Source organism: Mastigoproctus giganteus, chromosome 6, assembly GCF_048544385.1.
Source record: "Mastigoproctus giganteus isolate SK-2022 chromosome 6, ASM4854438v1, whole genome shotgun sequence".
NCBI lineage: Eukaryota > Metazoa > Arthropoda > Arachnida > Uropygi > Thelyphonidae > Mastigoproctus > Mastigoproctus giganteus.
This window is the reverse complement of record NC_143580.1, coordinates 10,290,946-10,306,174: the sequence shown is the minus strand read 5'-3', so window position 1 is coordinate 10,306,174 and position 15,229 is coordinate 10,290,946. Positions and strand designations below refer to the sequence as shown.

The following is a 15,229-nucleotide window of genomic DNA, read 5'->3' as shown; positions in this document are numbered from 1 at the left end:
AAAACTGTTAGAATGGGGAAGAGGGACAGAGCACAAAGTTTATGGTTTGCCCATCATCAAAATCAAATCCTTATATCACAGCTTGCACACACATACATGCACTCTCACAAAATAAACAATAATAAATACTCCCCCACAGATAATATAATATAAGTAAGTGATCATATAAAAGGGTCTGAATATTCCTTCATTAAGAGAATATTCCTTACTGTCCCTCGTGAATGAATCATGTTAACTTTTTTTTCTATTAAATTTAAAAATAAATAATTGGAAATACAATGAAAAGAAAAAAATTAAAATATGACAGCTGTAAACCTATAATGTAAAAATAATTGTATTACTTGCAGTGTGGGAAAGCAGTTTAATTGCTTGTTGCTTCTTTGAGTTCTTCTAAGAGCTGATTTTGCTTAAATAGGCCCCCTCCACACTCATCCATTTATACACACACACACACACACAGTATGTGCAGTCTTGATTTTTTTTACTGCAGTGTTTGAAATTTTTTTGTGATATAAGTAACAGTGTAGCCTAAATCAAAACTAAGTAAATTTCAAAATTGCTTGGGTTCAATTTCTGTTTTTATATTAAAAGGATAGATATTATCAGCATCGTATCCAAGTATCATCGTAAGGGGACATCTTGACCAGATTTTTGAGTATTTTTTTTTTTTTTTAATTAGACCTAAGAATGCTTGATTGATGTTTGATGAATGAAATAATGTTTGATTGATTAAATTATCTTTATTTGAATATTAGGAAAGTATGTGAATAATAATATGTATTAATCACAAAAAATGACAATATATTGCAGTAGACCCTCACTAATCCAGATTAAGCAATAATCTGGATTAGTGAAGCAAAAGATTGCCCTAAAAGACAAAAAAACTTAGAACACAAATAAATAAATAATTTAATGATATAGGTAGTGCTGATAAAAATAAATTAAATTTAAAAAATATCACTGTAGAGCCTTTATTTAAAAACTAGAAAAAGACTACATTTATCCATCGACGGAGGACTCAGAAGTTGTACAGCAGACTCAATTAACTGGGACACTTCAAGACTCCAAAGTTTAAAAAAAAAAAATCCACTGGAAATCATAAAATTTAAATAATAAATATAAAGGTATAAACAGATGTTTTGCAAGTCATAAATAAGTGATAAGCGACATCTGATAGCATTAAAGGCATGGCTATCAGAAAAACGATGAAACCATCTGCATACGAGGGCCTCAACAAGGCAATGGTATTGTGGTTTAGCCAACAATTACATAAGCCCATAATATATAAAGTATGTTAACTAATATACATATATATACATATAAAGAAGTATGCAAATGAAGCAATATAAGCAATTACACCCATCGGATTCAGAGTCAACAACAATACTGAACAGCACGCAAGACAGTGTGATGTTCGATCTCTCTCTCTGCACAGTCAGAGTTACTCCTCTGCCTGCCTAAATCCAGTGTGTCTTTCAAAGTACAGTACTGAACTGTGAAAGAATTTTTTGTATTTCGATGCGGATTATCTGACATCTGGATTAGCGAGGGTTTACTGTATTTCCAAACATTTGGCAATACAACACATGAAGCTTTTTCTGTTAATTTTGAATTTTTGGTTGGGGAAGCATATGCCCCTCTGCTCCTCCTGAATAAGCCCGTGGATACTATTACAATATAAAAATTCTAGAAGCAAAACTGAATTTTTTTTCCAGAAAAACTGAAATCCTCCCTGAATTTCAGGGAGATGAAAAGGTGGTCTTACAAAGAAAGGCTTCATTTCTGCAAATTGTAGCATCCAGAGACTAAGCACCTGTGACATGATCTGATTGAGGTGATTCAGGCTTTGAATATATTGGGCACCTACATTTCTGATGGCATTCTTCCTCTTTGCTCAAACTACATATGAAGGAGCATAAATCCAAATTGAGGAAGGATGGTTGCAGGATAGATGCATGGAGGTTTGCCTTCAGCCAGCAGGTGGTTGATTGTTGGAACAAACTTCCATCTATTGTGGAAGTGGGTAGTTTAAACAAGTTCAAGGAAGAACTAGACAAATTATTGGAGGAAATGAACAGGCGATGTGGGAAGTTTTTTTTGACGTGTTAGCATATATGCATGTTGTCTTCTTTGTGTGCATCCGTCTGTTGTCTGTCTGTCTGCATGTAACAACTTGACTCCCATTGGATGGATTTTTATGGAATTGTATATTTAGTTCACGTGGAAAAACTTTAATCTGTTGTTGTAGAAGTGTGTAGTTTGAATAAATTCAAGGAAAAACTTAGACAAATTATTGGAGGGAATGAACAGGCGATGTGGGAAGTTTTTTTTTGACGTGTTAGCATATATGCATAAATGCATGTTGTCTTCTTTGTGTGCATCCGTCTGTTGTCTGTCTGTCTGCATGTAACAACTTGACTCCCATTGGATGGATTTTTATGGAATTGTATATTTAGTTCACGTGGAAAAACTTTCATCTGTTGTTGTAGAAGTGTGTAGTTTGAATAAATTCAAGGAAAAACTAGACATATTATTCGAGGGGATGGACAGGTGATGTGGAAGGGTTTTTTTGGCTGATGCTTTTTAAGCTTGCTTTCTTGCCTCCGTAGCTGAGTGGTCAGGAGCGGGAGTGCAGTAGCACACGCTCTTTGAGTAGACCGGGGTTCAAGCCTCTGACTGCTGAATACGGTCGATCTGCCAACCCACACTGGACCAGCGTGGCAGATTATGGTCCATTTCCCTCTGCATAAATTGTTGAGGAGGCTTCCATCCTGCAGTGGGTTGATAATGGCTGCACTTTACCTTTTTTTTTTTTTTTCTTGCATCATATGCCACTGCTACTAATAATAAATGTATAGTTACACAAGGCCAATCAAAATAATTTAATATTACTAATTACTTTTTATTTCTGCTCTGAAGTACCTTATGTACAATGAATGAATATAAATATAAAATTAATTCCATTTATATTAAGAACATAAGCCCATCATCAAAATCTAAATCATCTAAATGAATGATCTAAATCATATTTTTACTGATTTTAAATTGTTAGAATTATTAAAACTTTTCTTATTTTTAAGTGAGTGTATAATGCTTTATGAAATTCTTCAGACTGCCCTCCGTGCTACAACTTGGTGCAAGATGCAGTAAATGAGCATCGTGGCAAATTACAAGAATTGGCTGATCTTTTGGAAGCTATAGAGAAAAATCCTCAAATTGTTAATGATGAAGACTTTGAGAACAAATTGGCTGAAGTACAACACAGAGTAGAGGAACTTCTCCAAGATGCCAAGAATGCTGCAGGTAAGTAACCTTCTTTTTAACTTTTTTTTTTTTTTAAATTGATCAAGTTTTTCTCTGATGTCAGAAGTGAAATATTTTTGGCAAAGTCAAGCTTTGATAGATTTGGAAACTCAAAATGACTTAGAATTTTAGCATGAAAATAAAATAAACAGTATTTATTTTGGTGGAAATGAATATGTAGAAGTATAGATAGAGGGAGGGGGGGGGAAGAGAAAGTAAGAAAGAAAGAGAGAGAGATGGTATAAAATATTACTGACCTGAGGAGAATAAAATTTAACAGCAAATACAAAAGTTAGGAAAGAAATAAAGCAAACTGAAAAATAGCCACTGTAATTATATTCCATTATTGTGAGAATATGTAAAATGTAAAATGATTTCTTCAAATACTAGAAAAGTGTTTAAGTGTTTGGTATCTCTTGGATCAAGCATTATTTCCCTGGTGTGTCTATTTTTTTTATTTATTTTTGGTCTATTACATGGTTCTGGAACTGCCCAGTGAGTAACTGAAGGAGTGCTTTGTTGGCCGAAGTAGCTAACTGGAAAATTATTATGCTGTTCAGATTTACTGTTTTAAGCAGAAGAGAATACTTGAAATAAAAGCTGCCATTCTCAAGAAGCTCAAAAATGGTTTTATTTTTATTCAAAGTAATAGTCGCCTGGTTGAATGTGTTTAATACATCATTCTAAAAGTTTCAGAAAAGAGTCAGGAACATAATGACCAAACTGAACATCCAAATGATGTTCAGTTTGGTCATCATGTTTTTCTTTATGTCCTCTACATCACGAAATCTCTTTCCTTTGAGGACAGTTTTCACCTTGGGAAACAGAAAGAGGTCTGCAGGTACTAGTTGGGGAGAGTAGGGCTGATGGTTGATCTGTATAATGCCATGTTTCATCAGAAAAGTCTTCACAATATGCAAGAATGGACAGGGGACATTTTTGTGCAACAAGAACCAGCTGCCTTTCTCTCAAAATTTTGTGGCCTTACCCTAGAAATGTACTTCAATAGTCTTTGAAGCACCTGTACATAGAATGCAGCATTGACTCTCTCCCCTTCAGGTACATATACCTCCAATTATTCCCCCATGCTTGGATTTAGGATCAAAGCTTGCTTTTATTCCTTCATCCTCTTACTAGGTTTATTTATTTCAATATTATTCTAATTACATCTCTCCTGGATGCAGCCATTCAAAAATATAATATTTCTAAATTTTAATATTCCAAAAATACTTCTTAATAGCCTATACTATCCTATTTAGTTAAAATTCACAAGATTGATTTTAAATTCAAAATGAGAACACAGATCCTCTACTAGAGAAAATCACAATAAGTTAGCACTTGTCCGATTTTTTACGAAAATTAGCGGATCTCGGCTACATAAGTTGTCTGTCCAACATGTACAAATTCCTTGTGAATTACACCCTGTTTGTCCAAAAAGATTACAGAAGTTCAGGATCAAGATGATGCTGATCATCTTGATCCTGAACTTCTGTAACTGAAACTTTTTTGGGCCTTGGTGACGATTTTGAAGTCCACTGTGTGCTCTGTCGCTTTGTCTCTGGGTCATACTGAAACACCCAATGCCAATCTCCAGTGACAATACAGTTGAAGAAATTAGAATTATCCTGATAAGTCTGGATGAGGTCTTCACATGATGGCACTCTTCATTCCTTATCCATGAGACTGCGTGGCAAAAAATTTTTGCACAGACCTTCCTTTTCCCTAAATCTTTGTTCAGAACTTGACAAATCACCTTGTTCGTATCCAACTCATCAGCCATCATTCTAAAGGTCAAACTACAATCTCTTTCCACAATTTCCCAACTTCTTGTGAATCTGTTCTTATTTCAAGAGGTTAATGGATGCCCACTTCTTGAGTCATCCCAAACATCCTCATATCATTCTGACACGCTGGTATGACTTAATGTTTCATCACAATAAACAGTTCTTAATGTTTCATATGTTTTTGTTGTAGATTTAGTTGGAAGGTGCAAGAGCCAGACTATGAGAAGGGTGAGGAGGAACAGTGCATCCCAATTTTGCAATGGCCTCCATCACGGGCAGACTGGCATGGGGTTCTGCATTGTCATGGAGAAGAACAACCTCATTAAGGTTTTTGTCTGGTCAAACTCTATGGATGCAGGTTTTAAACTTTTTCAACATTTCCACATATCGATCTGAGTTGATTGTGGTGCCATGCTCCAAGAAGTCCATAAGCAAGACCTCCATCTTTGTCCCAAAACACTGTCACCATGACTTTACTGACAAAAGGCTGTCTTTTGAACTTCTTGCATGGTGGCCGACCGGGCTAGCCGAGTGGGTAAAGTACCTGCCCGGCAGCCCAAAGGTCGCGGGTTCGATTCCCGCCTCGGGCTTGGATCAAAGTACTGCAAAAACCTTGGGAGGTGCAATATGGCCACAGAAGCCGATGCGCCAACAACTACCAAATCAAAATCAATCAATCTTGCATGGTGAATTTTGATGGTGCCACTCCATCAACTTTCTCTTCGTTTCATAATAATAGTGGACCCAGGTTTTGTCACCTGTGACTATGTGTGAAAGAAAAACCTCTCTTTCACTCTCATAACACCAGAGAAGTTCTGTGTAGATGACTTTCTGGGCTTCTTTGTGGTCATGTATCAGCATTTTCAGAACCCACCAGATTCAAACCTTGTTGTAGCCTAGTTTCTCTATATCTACTGCATTGCACAATTTGCATATTGTGATGCAGCGGTCTTCTTTGATCATCGCATTGATCCGGCTCTTGTCTGTTGCCACTGACGTTACTGGCCAGCTTTAGGGCTTGCAACAATGTCACTTTCCCCACTCTTAAAGCGTCTTACCCAATATCTAACTGTACTCACATCTACAGTATTGTCACCATAAACATTTTTTAGATGCATATGAATTTTGATAGGTGTCACTTCTTCCTTGGTATGAAATTCAATTGCCACTCTTTGCTTAATACATATATCTGTAACATCCACCATTTTGAACTGTGCTGCACTCACGAGACTGATCATGGCCCTCATGATGATGACACTAGAGACATCTAGTGACCACCCAGTAACACGTGAAATGATCTACAGCACCACATTTGAAGGTAAAAAATTATGAGACATTATTTTCGTACCAGTCCTCTTATAATTAAGCATATTTAATGGTCTGGTGGAATCATACAGTCAATTCGAATGAGTAGTCTACTGTACTGACCACTGTAATGACCTGTTTTGACCACTCAGCTATGTGAACTTATAAAATATAGGATAATAGGATTTTGTTATAGTACTGGATCATGACATGTGTGCGTGCACCATGTTTTATCACATGGTGCATGCACACATGTTATTTGAATGAATGGCCATACTTTTCCAGTTCTAACGCAGTTAGTGACTCAAATCAGAGGTCCAAAACATACTGAAGAAATGCTGAATTTTATTACTCTAATAGATCTTTATCTCCAGTCCTATAGGGCACCTTTGTAGCCAGGTGAGCAGGAGCAGGAGCAGCAGTGCATAGCACATGCTTCTTGATTAGACCAGCGTTCGAGCCCGTGGCCGCCAAATACGGAGGATGCGGAAAGGTCAGGGAATGACCACCGCATATCCCTGGAGCAATATGGCCTTAGTTGCTAATGCTCCTAAAAACCAAATAACAACAGCAACAACCAGTCCTATATTTTTATTTTGGTGCACCTTGTTTATCACTGCATCCACTTGAGAATTAATAAGTCCTGGTTTTCTGTAAAAGTTATATGCTCAACTTATGTATTTCTAAAGTTATAACTGAACTTATAGATTACTAAAAGAAACAGCTTTTTTGACAGAAATTAATTTATTTTTGATTTTTCATAATTTATCAAAATATACCAAATACTTTGTTAAATGTAGTTTGGATTTCTAATTATTATGAATGGATTGCTGATTATTACATTGAATATTTTTATATATATTTAAATATTGAATTAATTACCTGTTTCATTGTATCTTGCTTTATAATGAAATATGGTCCATCTGTTTTCATTCCAGGTGCTGATGGAAATTTAGTTGGAAAATTGAACGAGTTTAGAAAAAGATTAAAAGATGTGTGGAAGACAACAGGACAGATAGCTGTTAAAACTGATGAGGTTAGAGGTATTGGTGTGGAAGGTGAACAAAATATTACAATTGCTGAAGAAATTATCCAGCAAGCCAAAGAAGCACTGGCTAATGCTAAACGTTTCTTAGAGACTGATGGATATGATGCACTTCAAAAGGCAGTGGAGAGATCAGACAGATTTGGACAGCAGTCAGAGCGGATGTCGCAGATTGCAAGAGATGCAAGACAGTTGGCAGATGAGTAAGTTTATCATTGGTTGTTTATAGTCTGATTAAATTAAAAGTTTTAATATTATGCCAATTCATACATTTAAACAGGCAATTGATCATAAATATAACAAATAAAACAAAAGTTACTCAATAATTTTCTAATATAAGATAAGTTAATAGTTTTTTCTATTGGCCTTTAGATATAGCTGAAAAAAAAAAATCTGTTTTTAGAGGATATATTAATGGATTGTAAATTGGCTAAGATAATTTTGAGAGTATGTATTAATTCAGATTCATTGCTTTTTAGTCTTTCTCTTCCATTTTATGAATAAGATATAGCATATTAAATGTTTTATTATAGTAAAGTAATCAGTAGCACTGCATTCCTATGTGCCACTAGTAAGCAAAATAAAATTTACACCTTAAATGTTGAATACTGATAAGCATTAACTAATCAGAAAACAATATCAAATAAATTTCGGTGCCCTCTTGAACTGCCACCCATAAGCGACACTTACCTAGCCTACCACCCCCTTGAGGTGGCCCCGACTATATAATACCTTACTATATGAACTGGATAATAAATTAATAACTTCCTCAAGGCATATAACTTCCTGCATGATTTTTTGAAGAGGTTATTAATTTATTGTAATATTTATCCTTAAAATCTAACCTTTAATGATCACTGATTCTGTTATTAAGATTTTGATTTTAATTTTTATTAGTCTAATTTTATACCTTAGGTAACATTTTGTTATCTTGTGAAGTTTGTAAGCATCTGTATTTTAATAATGGGTAAAAATATCTATGTATTTGTGTGTTGTAATAATTGTGGCATGCTGAGCAATAATTTCTTCCTTTCTATAAAGATTGGTATTTATTTTATGATAGAATTATCATTTTGTTTTATTTTATAGACAAACACATGAAGCTGGAGAAATTGAGGATCTTGCAAAGGAAGCTTCAAATACTTCAATGGAGGCCTACAGACTTGCAAGAGAAGCCTTAAAAACTCAAGATCAAACAACAAATGATATCTTTGTACTAAAACAAGAGTAAGTTTCTGCTAATTTTATTATTTCTTTTATCTAAGGTTATTGGTAAAATTAATCAGCATATCTTAAAAACAATTAGAGATGCTGTCAAGTTTATCATTAATGAAGAATCAATGTCATAAGATTTTTTAAATAGTTTTAACCTATAACTAGAAAACAAAGCCTGTTATGAAGGCAGCTTGCTTCTGCAAATTTCCTTACCCTATACTAAAACTGACAAAAAAAACAGTATTTGGATAGAGACAGAGATAAAATAAAAATTTAAAATAAAATATAAATAAAAACTACCTTTTTTTACCAAACTTATCTTGTGAATTGATAATAAATTCAGCAGATTTCCACTAAACTAACAAAATAGTTATTTGGATAAATTCAGAACAATAAACTAGTTTTTCCATCTATTGTTTAGTATAGAATAAAAAAAAAAAGTAACTTCTTCACATTATTGAAATATATTTAATTTTTCACAGATTGGAAGAAACTGCAGGATTATTAGAGAAAACAAAAGCTATAGCTGAAGAAGCTAAACAGGAAGCAGATAGAACCTATAATGATGCTCTGGATCTTTATACAACAGCTGACTCAGTTTTAATTCCAGAATTAGATACTCCTGGTATAAGACAGGTAGCCAAAGAAATAATTGAAGAGGTATGGTCTGCTTTTTAATATAATTTAAAATAAAAAAAAAATGCATGTATATATACACTTATTTTCTCTTTCTAATTTCCTCTGTAATAGAGTGATAAAGTAAAATAGAATATCCATTTCTGCAATTACAGAGCTAATTTTGAGCTCTATAAAATTCTAAAATGCTGTAAGTTATGTATAGTTTCAGAGCAACTATGAATGCTTTTTTAATAACTGTTTAATGCCAAAGAATGAAAGCAAAGTCTTTCTGAAATGTCTGTGATTCACTCTCTGTGTGAGTTCCGCCTGTTGAAATTAGAGTTAAGGATTTCACTGCGGTCTTTTATTACAGTGCTCAAAGTACTATGTATGGTGTTATAAGTCAACTTCTGTTTCTTGTCTTGAAAATTTGTGCTTAATCATATATTCACCATACAAGTCAATCATCATCCTCTTTTACAGTAATCTTTTGCATCTCATCTAGTGATGTATTATAGTAGAATCTTTATTAAGAACCAGTCTATTTTTCTAATTCAATTATTTCTGCTCTTTCTTTTAAAAAGTTTATATTGTGACATTTTATCACACTTACCACTTATTTTGCAGTCAGTAAACTGTAAAATAAGTGGTAAGTATATACTTCTGCATAAGCTAATCCCTTATGTAGACGGTTACGAAACCGAAATCTACAGATATAGGTGATAAATGTAATATCTTTAATGATGCTATATGTGTTTATGGGAGGCTTTGATTATATAGCTCAGCCATTGCTTGTTGCCTGCTTATTACTGTACTGTAAACTGGTTTCTCTTTAAATCCTGCCTCAATGTGAAATTGCATTTGCAGTAAGCAGTTGACAATATCAAAAGTTTTCCTTTGGTAAACAGTATTGCTGTTTAAAACCAATGAGCATTGTTTTGAAGAAAACGGATGCTGAAAATGTTTCCAGCAGGAATTATTGTTGATGTTCACAAGAAAGGCTAGACAGAATGAAGACAAAGTTAAACCATGGAATATTGGGGAGAGGGGTGTTGAAAAGAATGTGGTATTTTGGTATGGAATTGTATTCATATTTCACTGAACAGACTATGTAAAGATATGGTTGAAAATCAACAGTGCTGACACCGCATTTGTTACCAGGAGGTTTGATATCATTAATTTAACTGTTTAATGTCTGCATTAATGAACTATTTAAAGATCACATTCATATTGAATGGAATAAGTGGATGATTGAAGGAGAGAAAACATACAACTTGAAAGGGGGAAATATGTATCTGTTTCACTAGAAGTTCAATATTGAGTGAATTACTAAAGCATGGGAAGCAATCAATAAAGAAATAATGATAAACTGTTTCAAAACTCTGGCATATCAAATTTCTTATATGGGATAGAATTGATTTTCTTTTGAAGAGACAGTGATACTGCCAAACATTATGTCAGAAATAGAATATGAAATTTTCTAAAAAGTGAGTAATACTGTATACTTTTTTAAAAATATACGGTAATTTTTGGACCTCCAAAATTTGATTTATACACCAGAATATAGTTTGGGCTTCTGGTATAAATTCAGAGTAGACAATGTTGGAAGATCTCTTTGGACATAAAGAACTTCTATCATTTTATGACTTTCATGACTCCCATGGAAACAGTTATGCCATCCATGCACTTCACTGTTTTATTGAATCCTTACTATATGTTTGCTGTAACAATGTAAACATAAAAAGAAAGAATAAAACTATAGTTTTAGTGGACTTCATAATTGAGACACCATTTTGCAGAAAGTGTGTAATTAATAGAACAGTCTAGATTCAGTTAGACTATCAAATATTTTAGATTATTTGTAAGACTTCTTTCAAATGATCTAAAAATCACACAAGAAAGTACTGTACATATCAGCTAATTGTTTGAATGTTTTTTTCAGAAATTCTCAGAATTTAAGAAAAAAATCATTACTTCATTACTAGAAACAGAGAAGGTTTTCTCACCAAAGAGTTAATGAATAAGAATTTTTGATATTAGTAAGCTATTGACTCTTCTAAGTGAAACATAGACAAACACAAATTTGTTTGCTCACAAAGAGTACCTCATTCAATGCATTTATCTGAATCAAAACTGGGAAGTTTACATCTACATGATTGGGCAGTCTGTCTCTTCTTCATTCAGTTGTAAGTGGAAATGTGTATGCCATTCAAAACACATTTTGCAATAAGTAATCAGTATTTTATGGGTGGTAGTAATGGAAAGACCTTAATGTCTTATTTCTAGTGGTATACTATCTTCTGTATTCAGTCTTGTCAGAGTTTGTTTTATTTTGCATTCACATACACAACAAAGTGGCCAAATATTCTCACCAAATATACAAATGCAGCTTAAGTTTGCTAAGTTGTACAATTCATGTTTTTATTTATATAATATAATTTGCAATTTCCAAAATATTCTTGTTTCTTTTGGGTAATTTAGGCAAGAATCCTGAGAGGAAATGCAAATGATATAATGAATGAGCACGATGATATGCTTGGCCAGATTGAAGAGAAAAAAAAAAATGCTGAAGATTTACTTACTGAGAGCATGCACCAACAACAGGTAATATTGTAGTGTTAAAATGTGATGTAATTTATTTGTGGCTTTAGAAACATCTAATTCAAACAGCCAAATTTCATTGACAAAAGTATATACTTGATTGGCATCTCATTGATTGTGAGTAGGTACTTCATGGCGCATATTTTCCATCTGTTGCCCTAATATGTACAATAGTTATAAAGTTGTCATATCTTGATGCTTATGTTGTAGCTGGAGGCTCTGGCCTAAGTATTTATTTTTCATATTTTAAATTAATTTATCAACATAAATTTTCTTTTTAAAAGAAAAAAAATATTTTTATTGAAAACTAATTAGTATTTTTTTTTTCACTTTTTTTCCTGTTTCAAATCTTATTAATGACTATAGTTTCATGAGAGTATTGATTCATTTTTTTTTTAATGATCAATTTAACTTTAGATAACAGACGAGCTTTTGGCAGATACTGATGCAGCATTAGCCAAGGCAAAGGATGCTGTTGCTGCTGGAGAAAAAATACTCGATGATGCAAAGCAAACATTAGAAACTCTAAAAGGTGATGTTTTTTTAAGAAAAATTCATATATTTTTTTAAAACCAAATAGTTCAATGGATAAACTAAATTAAATTTTGGGTTAGTTTAATTCTGTAGCATAAAGATGAAAGTTACTTTATAATACCTTTTTAAATTTTCACATACAAGCATATCTCTGTATATAATGAATGTAATGTGCCTCATATTTTTTATTGTATCAATCAAAAATATGGAATATGTTATTAGTCTTAGAAATATCAATCATAGCTTTAAACGTTTCGTATTTACAGAATTTGATAAAGGAGTAAAAGAATCTGAAGATAAAGCTGAAGCTGCTCTCCTAAATGTGCCATTAATTGAAGAGCTTATTAAGGAAGCAGAAAGTAAGACCAAGACAGCTGAGGATGCCCTCAGTGGAGCAGAACAGGATGCACTTGAAGCTAGAGATATTGCTCAGGAAGCAGAGAGAACTGCAGAAGATGCTTCTAGAGTAAGTCAGACAGCACAGAATCTACTGCAATTTTATTCCATATTGGAATGAAATGGTTATTAATAGAAATCACTTTAATTTTAATATGCACATTTGGTTCTCAATTTTTGTTATAATAAAGATTATATGCAATGGTATTCTATTTAGTATAATTATTATGGGAAAACTTGATGCTTTGTTTTTATTTTGTATATCTGTTTCAGATTGAAATAATTTCCCTCTAAGTATATAATCAATAAAAGATTAAATTTAGACTTTTTTACCTTAGCTAATTATTGTTTTTCATTTGACAGAGTGCAGATGGAATTCGAGATGAAGCTGAAAAAACTAAAGATAAAGCTGGCAGTCTCAGTGATCTAGCCGATGCACTGGCTAATCGAGTAGCAGAGACTGCAGGAAGGATGAAGGAATATGAAGATGAAGCAGAGGAGGATGAAACACTAACTAAAAAAGTAAATATTTGAGAAAAATGTGAATTATATTGATTTGATATGAAAAATAGAAAATTCATACTTTAATACACATATGAGGAGCAGTATGAAAGTAATGCCTCCTATTTTTTTCCTCAGCAAATTTAATTCCTACAACTATGCCTTTTACATCAATTAATCCTCAATCATTAATAAACACACTGTTATTTTTCCACAAAGTCACCATCATTTTCTATGCACTTCCACCATCTCTGAGTAAGATGCTGTATCTCAATCCTGTAAAAGTCCTTACTCTTGCCCCAGAGGGCTTTATGAACACTGTGCGTTAGCTGGTCGTCGTCTGCAAAATGAGTTCCATGGAGCATATCCTTCAGCGGGCTGAAGAAGCAATGGTCGGAAGGTGCAAGATCCAGGCTATGAGAGGTGAGGAAGAATAGTGCACTCCAGTTTTGCAATGGCCTCCATTGTGTGCAGACTGGTATGGGGTCATGCATTGTCACGGAGAAGAACCTCATTAAGGTTTTTCTCCGTTCAAACTCTACGAATGTGGGCTTTCAACTTTTTCAGCATTTCCACATATCGATCTGAGTTAATTATGGTGCACTTGAAGAAGTCCACAAGGAATACCTCATCCAAAAACAGTATCATCATGACTTTACCAACAGAAGGCTGTCCTTTGAACTTCTAGCACAGAATCTTGATGGTGACATTCCATCGACTGTCTCTTCATTTCAGTGTGGCGCCTCCGTAGCCAGGTGGGAAGGAGCAGCAGTGCATAGCACATGCTTCTTGATTAGACCGGGGTTCGAGCCCATCGCCACCAAATATGGAGGATGCGGAAAGGTCAGGGAATGACCACCGCATATCCCGGAGCAATATGGCCTTAGTTGCTAATGCTCCTAAAAACCAAAACAACAAACAAACAACAACAACATTTCAGTGTAATAATGGTGGACCCAGGTTTTGTCACCTATGACTTTGCATGAAAGAAAAACCTCTCCTTCAGTCTCATAGTGCGGGAAAAGTTCTATACAGATGACTTTCTGGGTTTCTTTGTGCTCATGTGTCAGCATTTTCGGGACCCACTGGGCACAACAGGTCTCCCTATACCTACTACACTGCACAATTTGCATGTTGTGATGTGGCAGTTCTCTTTGATCAACATGTTGATCCAGCTCTTGTTGTCTGTTATCACTGAGTGGCCACTTTGGGGCTTTTCAACAATGTCACTTTCCCCACTCTTAAAGTGCCTTACCTAACTGTACTAACATCTACAGTATTATCACCATTAACATTTTTGAGATGCGTATGGATTTGAATAGACATCACTTCTACCTTGGTAAGAAATTCAATCACCACTCTTTGTTTGATACTTATACCTGCAACATCCACCATTTTGAACTGTCCATGTGCTGCACTCACAAGACCGATCACAACACCAACCACTCAGTATGGTGAAACTAGAGACCTCTAGTGACCACTCAGTGACACACAAAACGATCTATGGCACCACATTTGAAAACAAAAAATGAGCAGGCATTACTTTCGTACCAGTGTAATATAACTGATACAAGGAGTGTGAAGAAAGGGAGAGGCTTCGTTTACAAAAGTTCATTTTCTTGTTTGCCCAAACAGATGAAAAGTAAAAAAAAAAAAAAAGTAACGTTTAAATTCTCTTGTTTTTTATAATGATGTTTGATGTATAAAATTAGCAAAAAGAGTAGTAGTACAAAGTCCTGTGTCACCTTTCAAGTAGTATTGATCCCAATAGTAAAAATTGGCAAGGTAATGCTATACAAAATACTATTTAAATTCTTTAAGTGATTCCATGGAATTAAAACCATTAAAAGTATTTTTTAGCTGCTATATTCTTCCTTTATCGATATATCTATGGATAGTAATAAATAATATCCTCTTAAGTTAAAAT

The 15,229-nt window shown here is 34.0% G+C and overlaps 1 protein-coding gene across 1 annotated transcript in view; it reads left to right on the top strand.

Moving 5' to 3' along the window:
• Window positions 1-15,229, top strand: part of LanB2 (laminin subunit gamma-1) — a 166,945-nt gene that overhangs the window by 140,398 nt on the left and 11,318 nt on the right. The window contains exons 17-24 of the mRNA XM_090375827.1: window positions 3,112-3,303; window positions 7,331-7,640; window positions 8,527-8,664; window positions 9,135-9,312; window positions 11,752-11,874; window positions 12,289-12,403; window positions 12,672-12,871; window positions 13,165-13,323. Of these exons, the coding sequence (XP_090231953.1) occupies window positions 3,112-3,303; window positions 7,331-7,640; window positions 8,527-8,664; window positions 9,135-9,312; window positions 11,752-11,874; window positions 12,289-12,403; window positions 12,672-12,871; window positions 13,165-13,323 (1,415 nt within the window). The remainder of the gene's footprint in view (window positions 1-3,111; window positions 3,304-7,330; window positions 7,641-8,526; window positions 8,665-9,134; window positions 9,313-11,751; window positions 11,875-12,288; window positions 12,404-12,671; window positions 12,872-13,164; window positions 13,324-15,229) is intronic.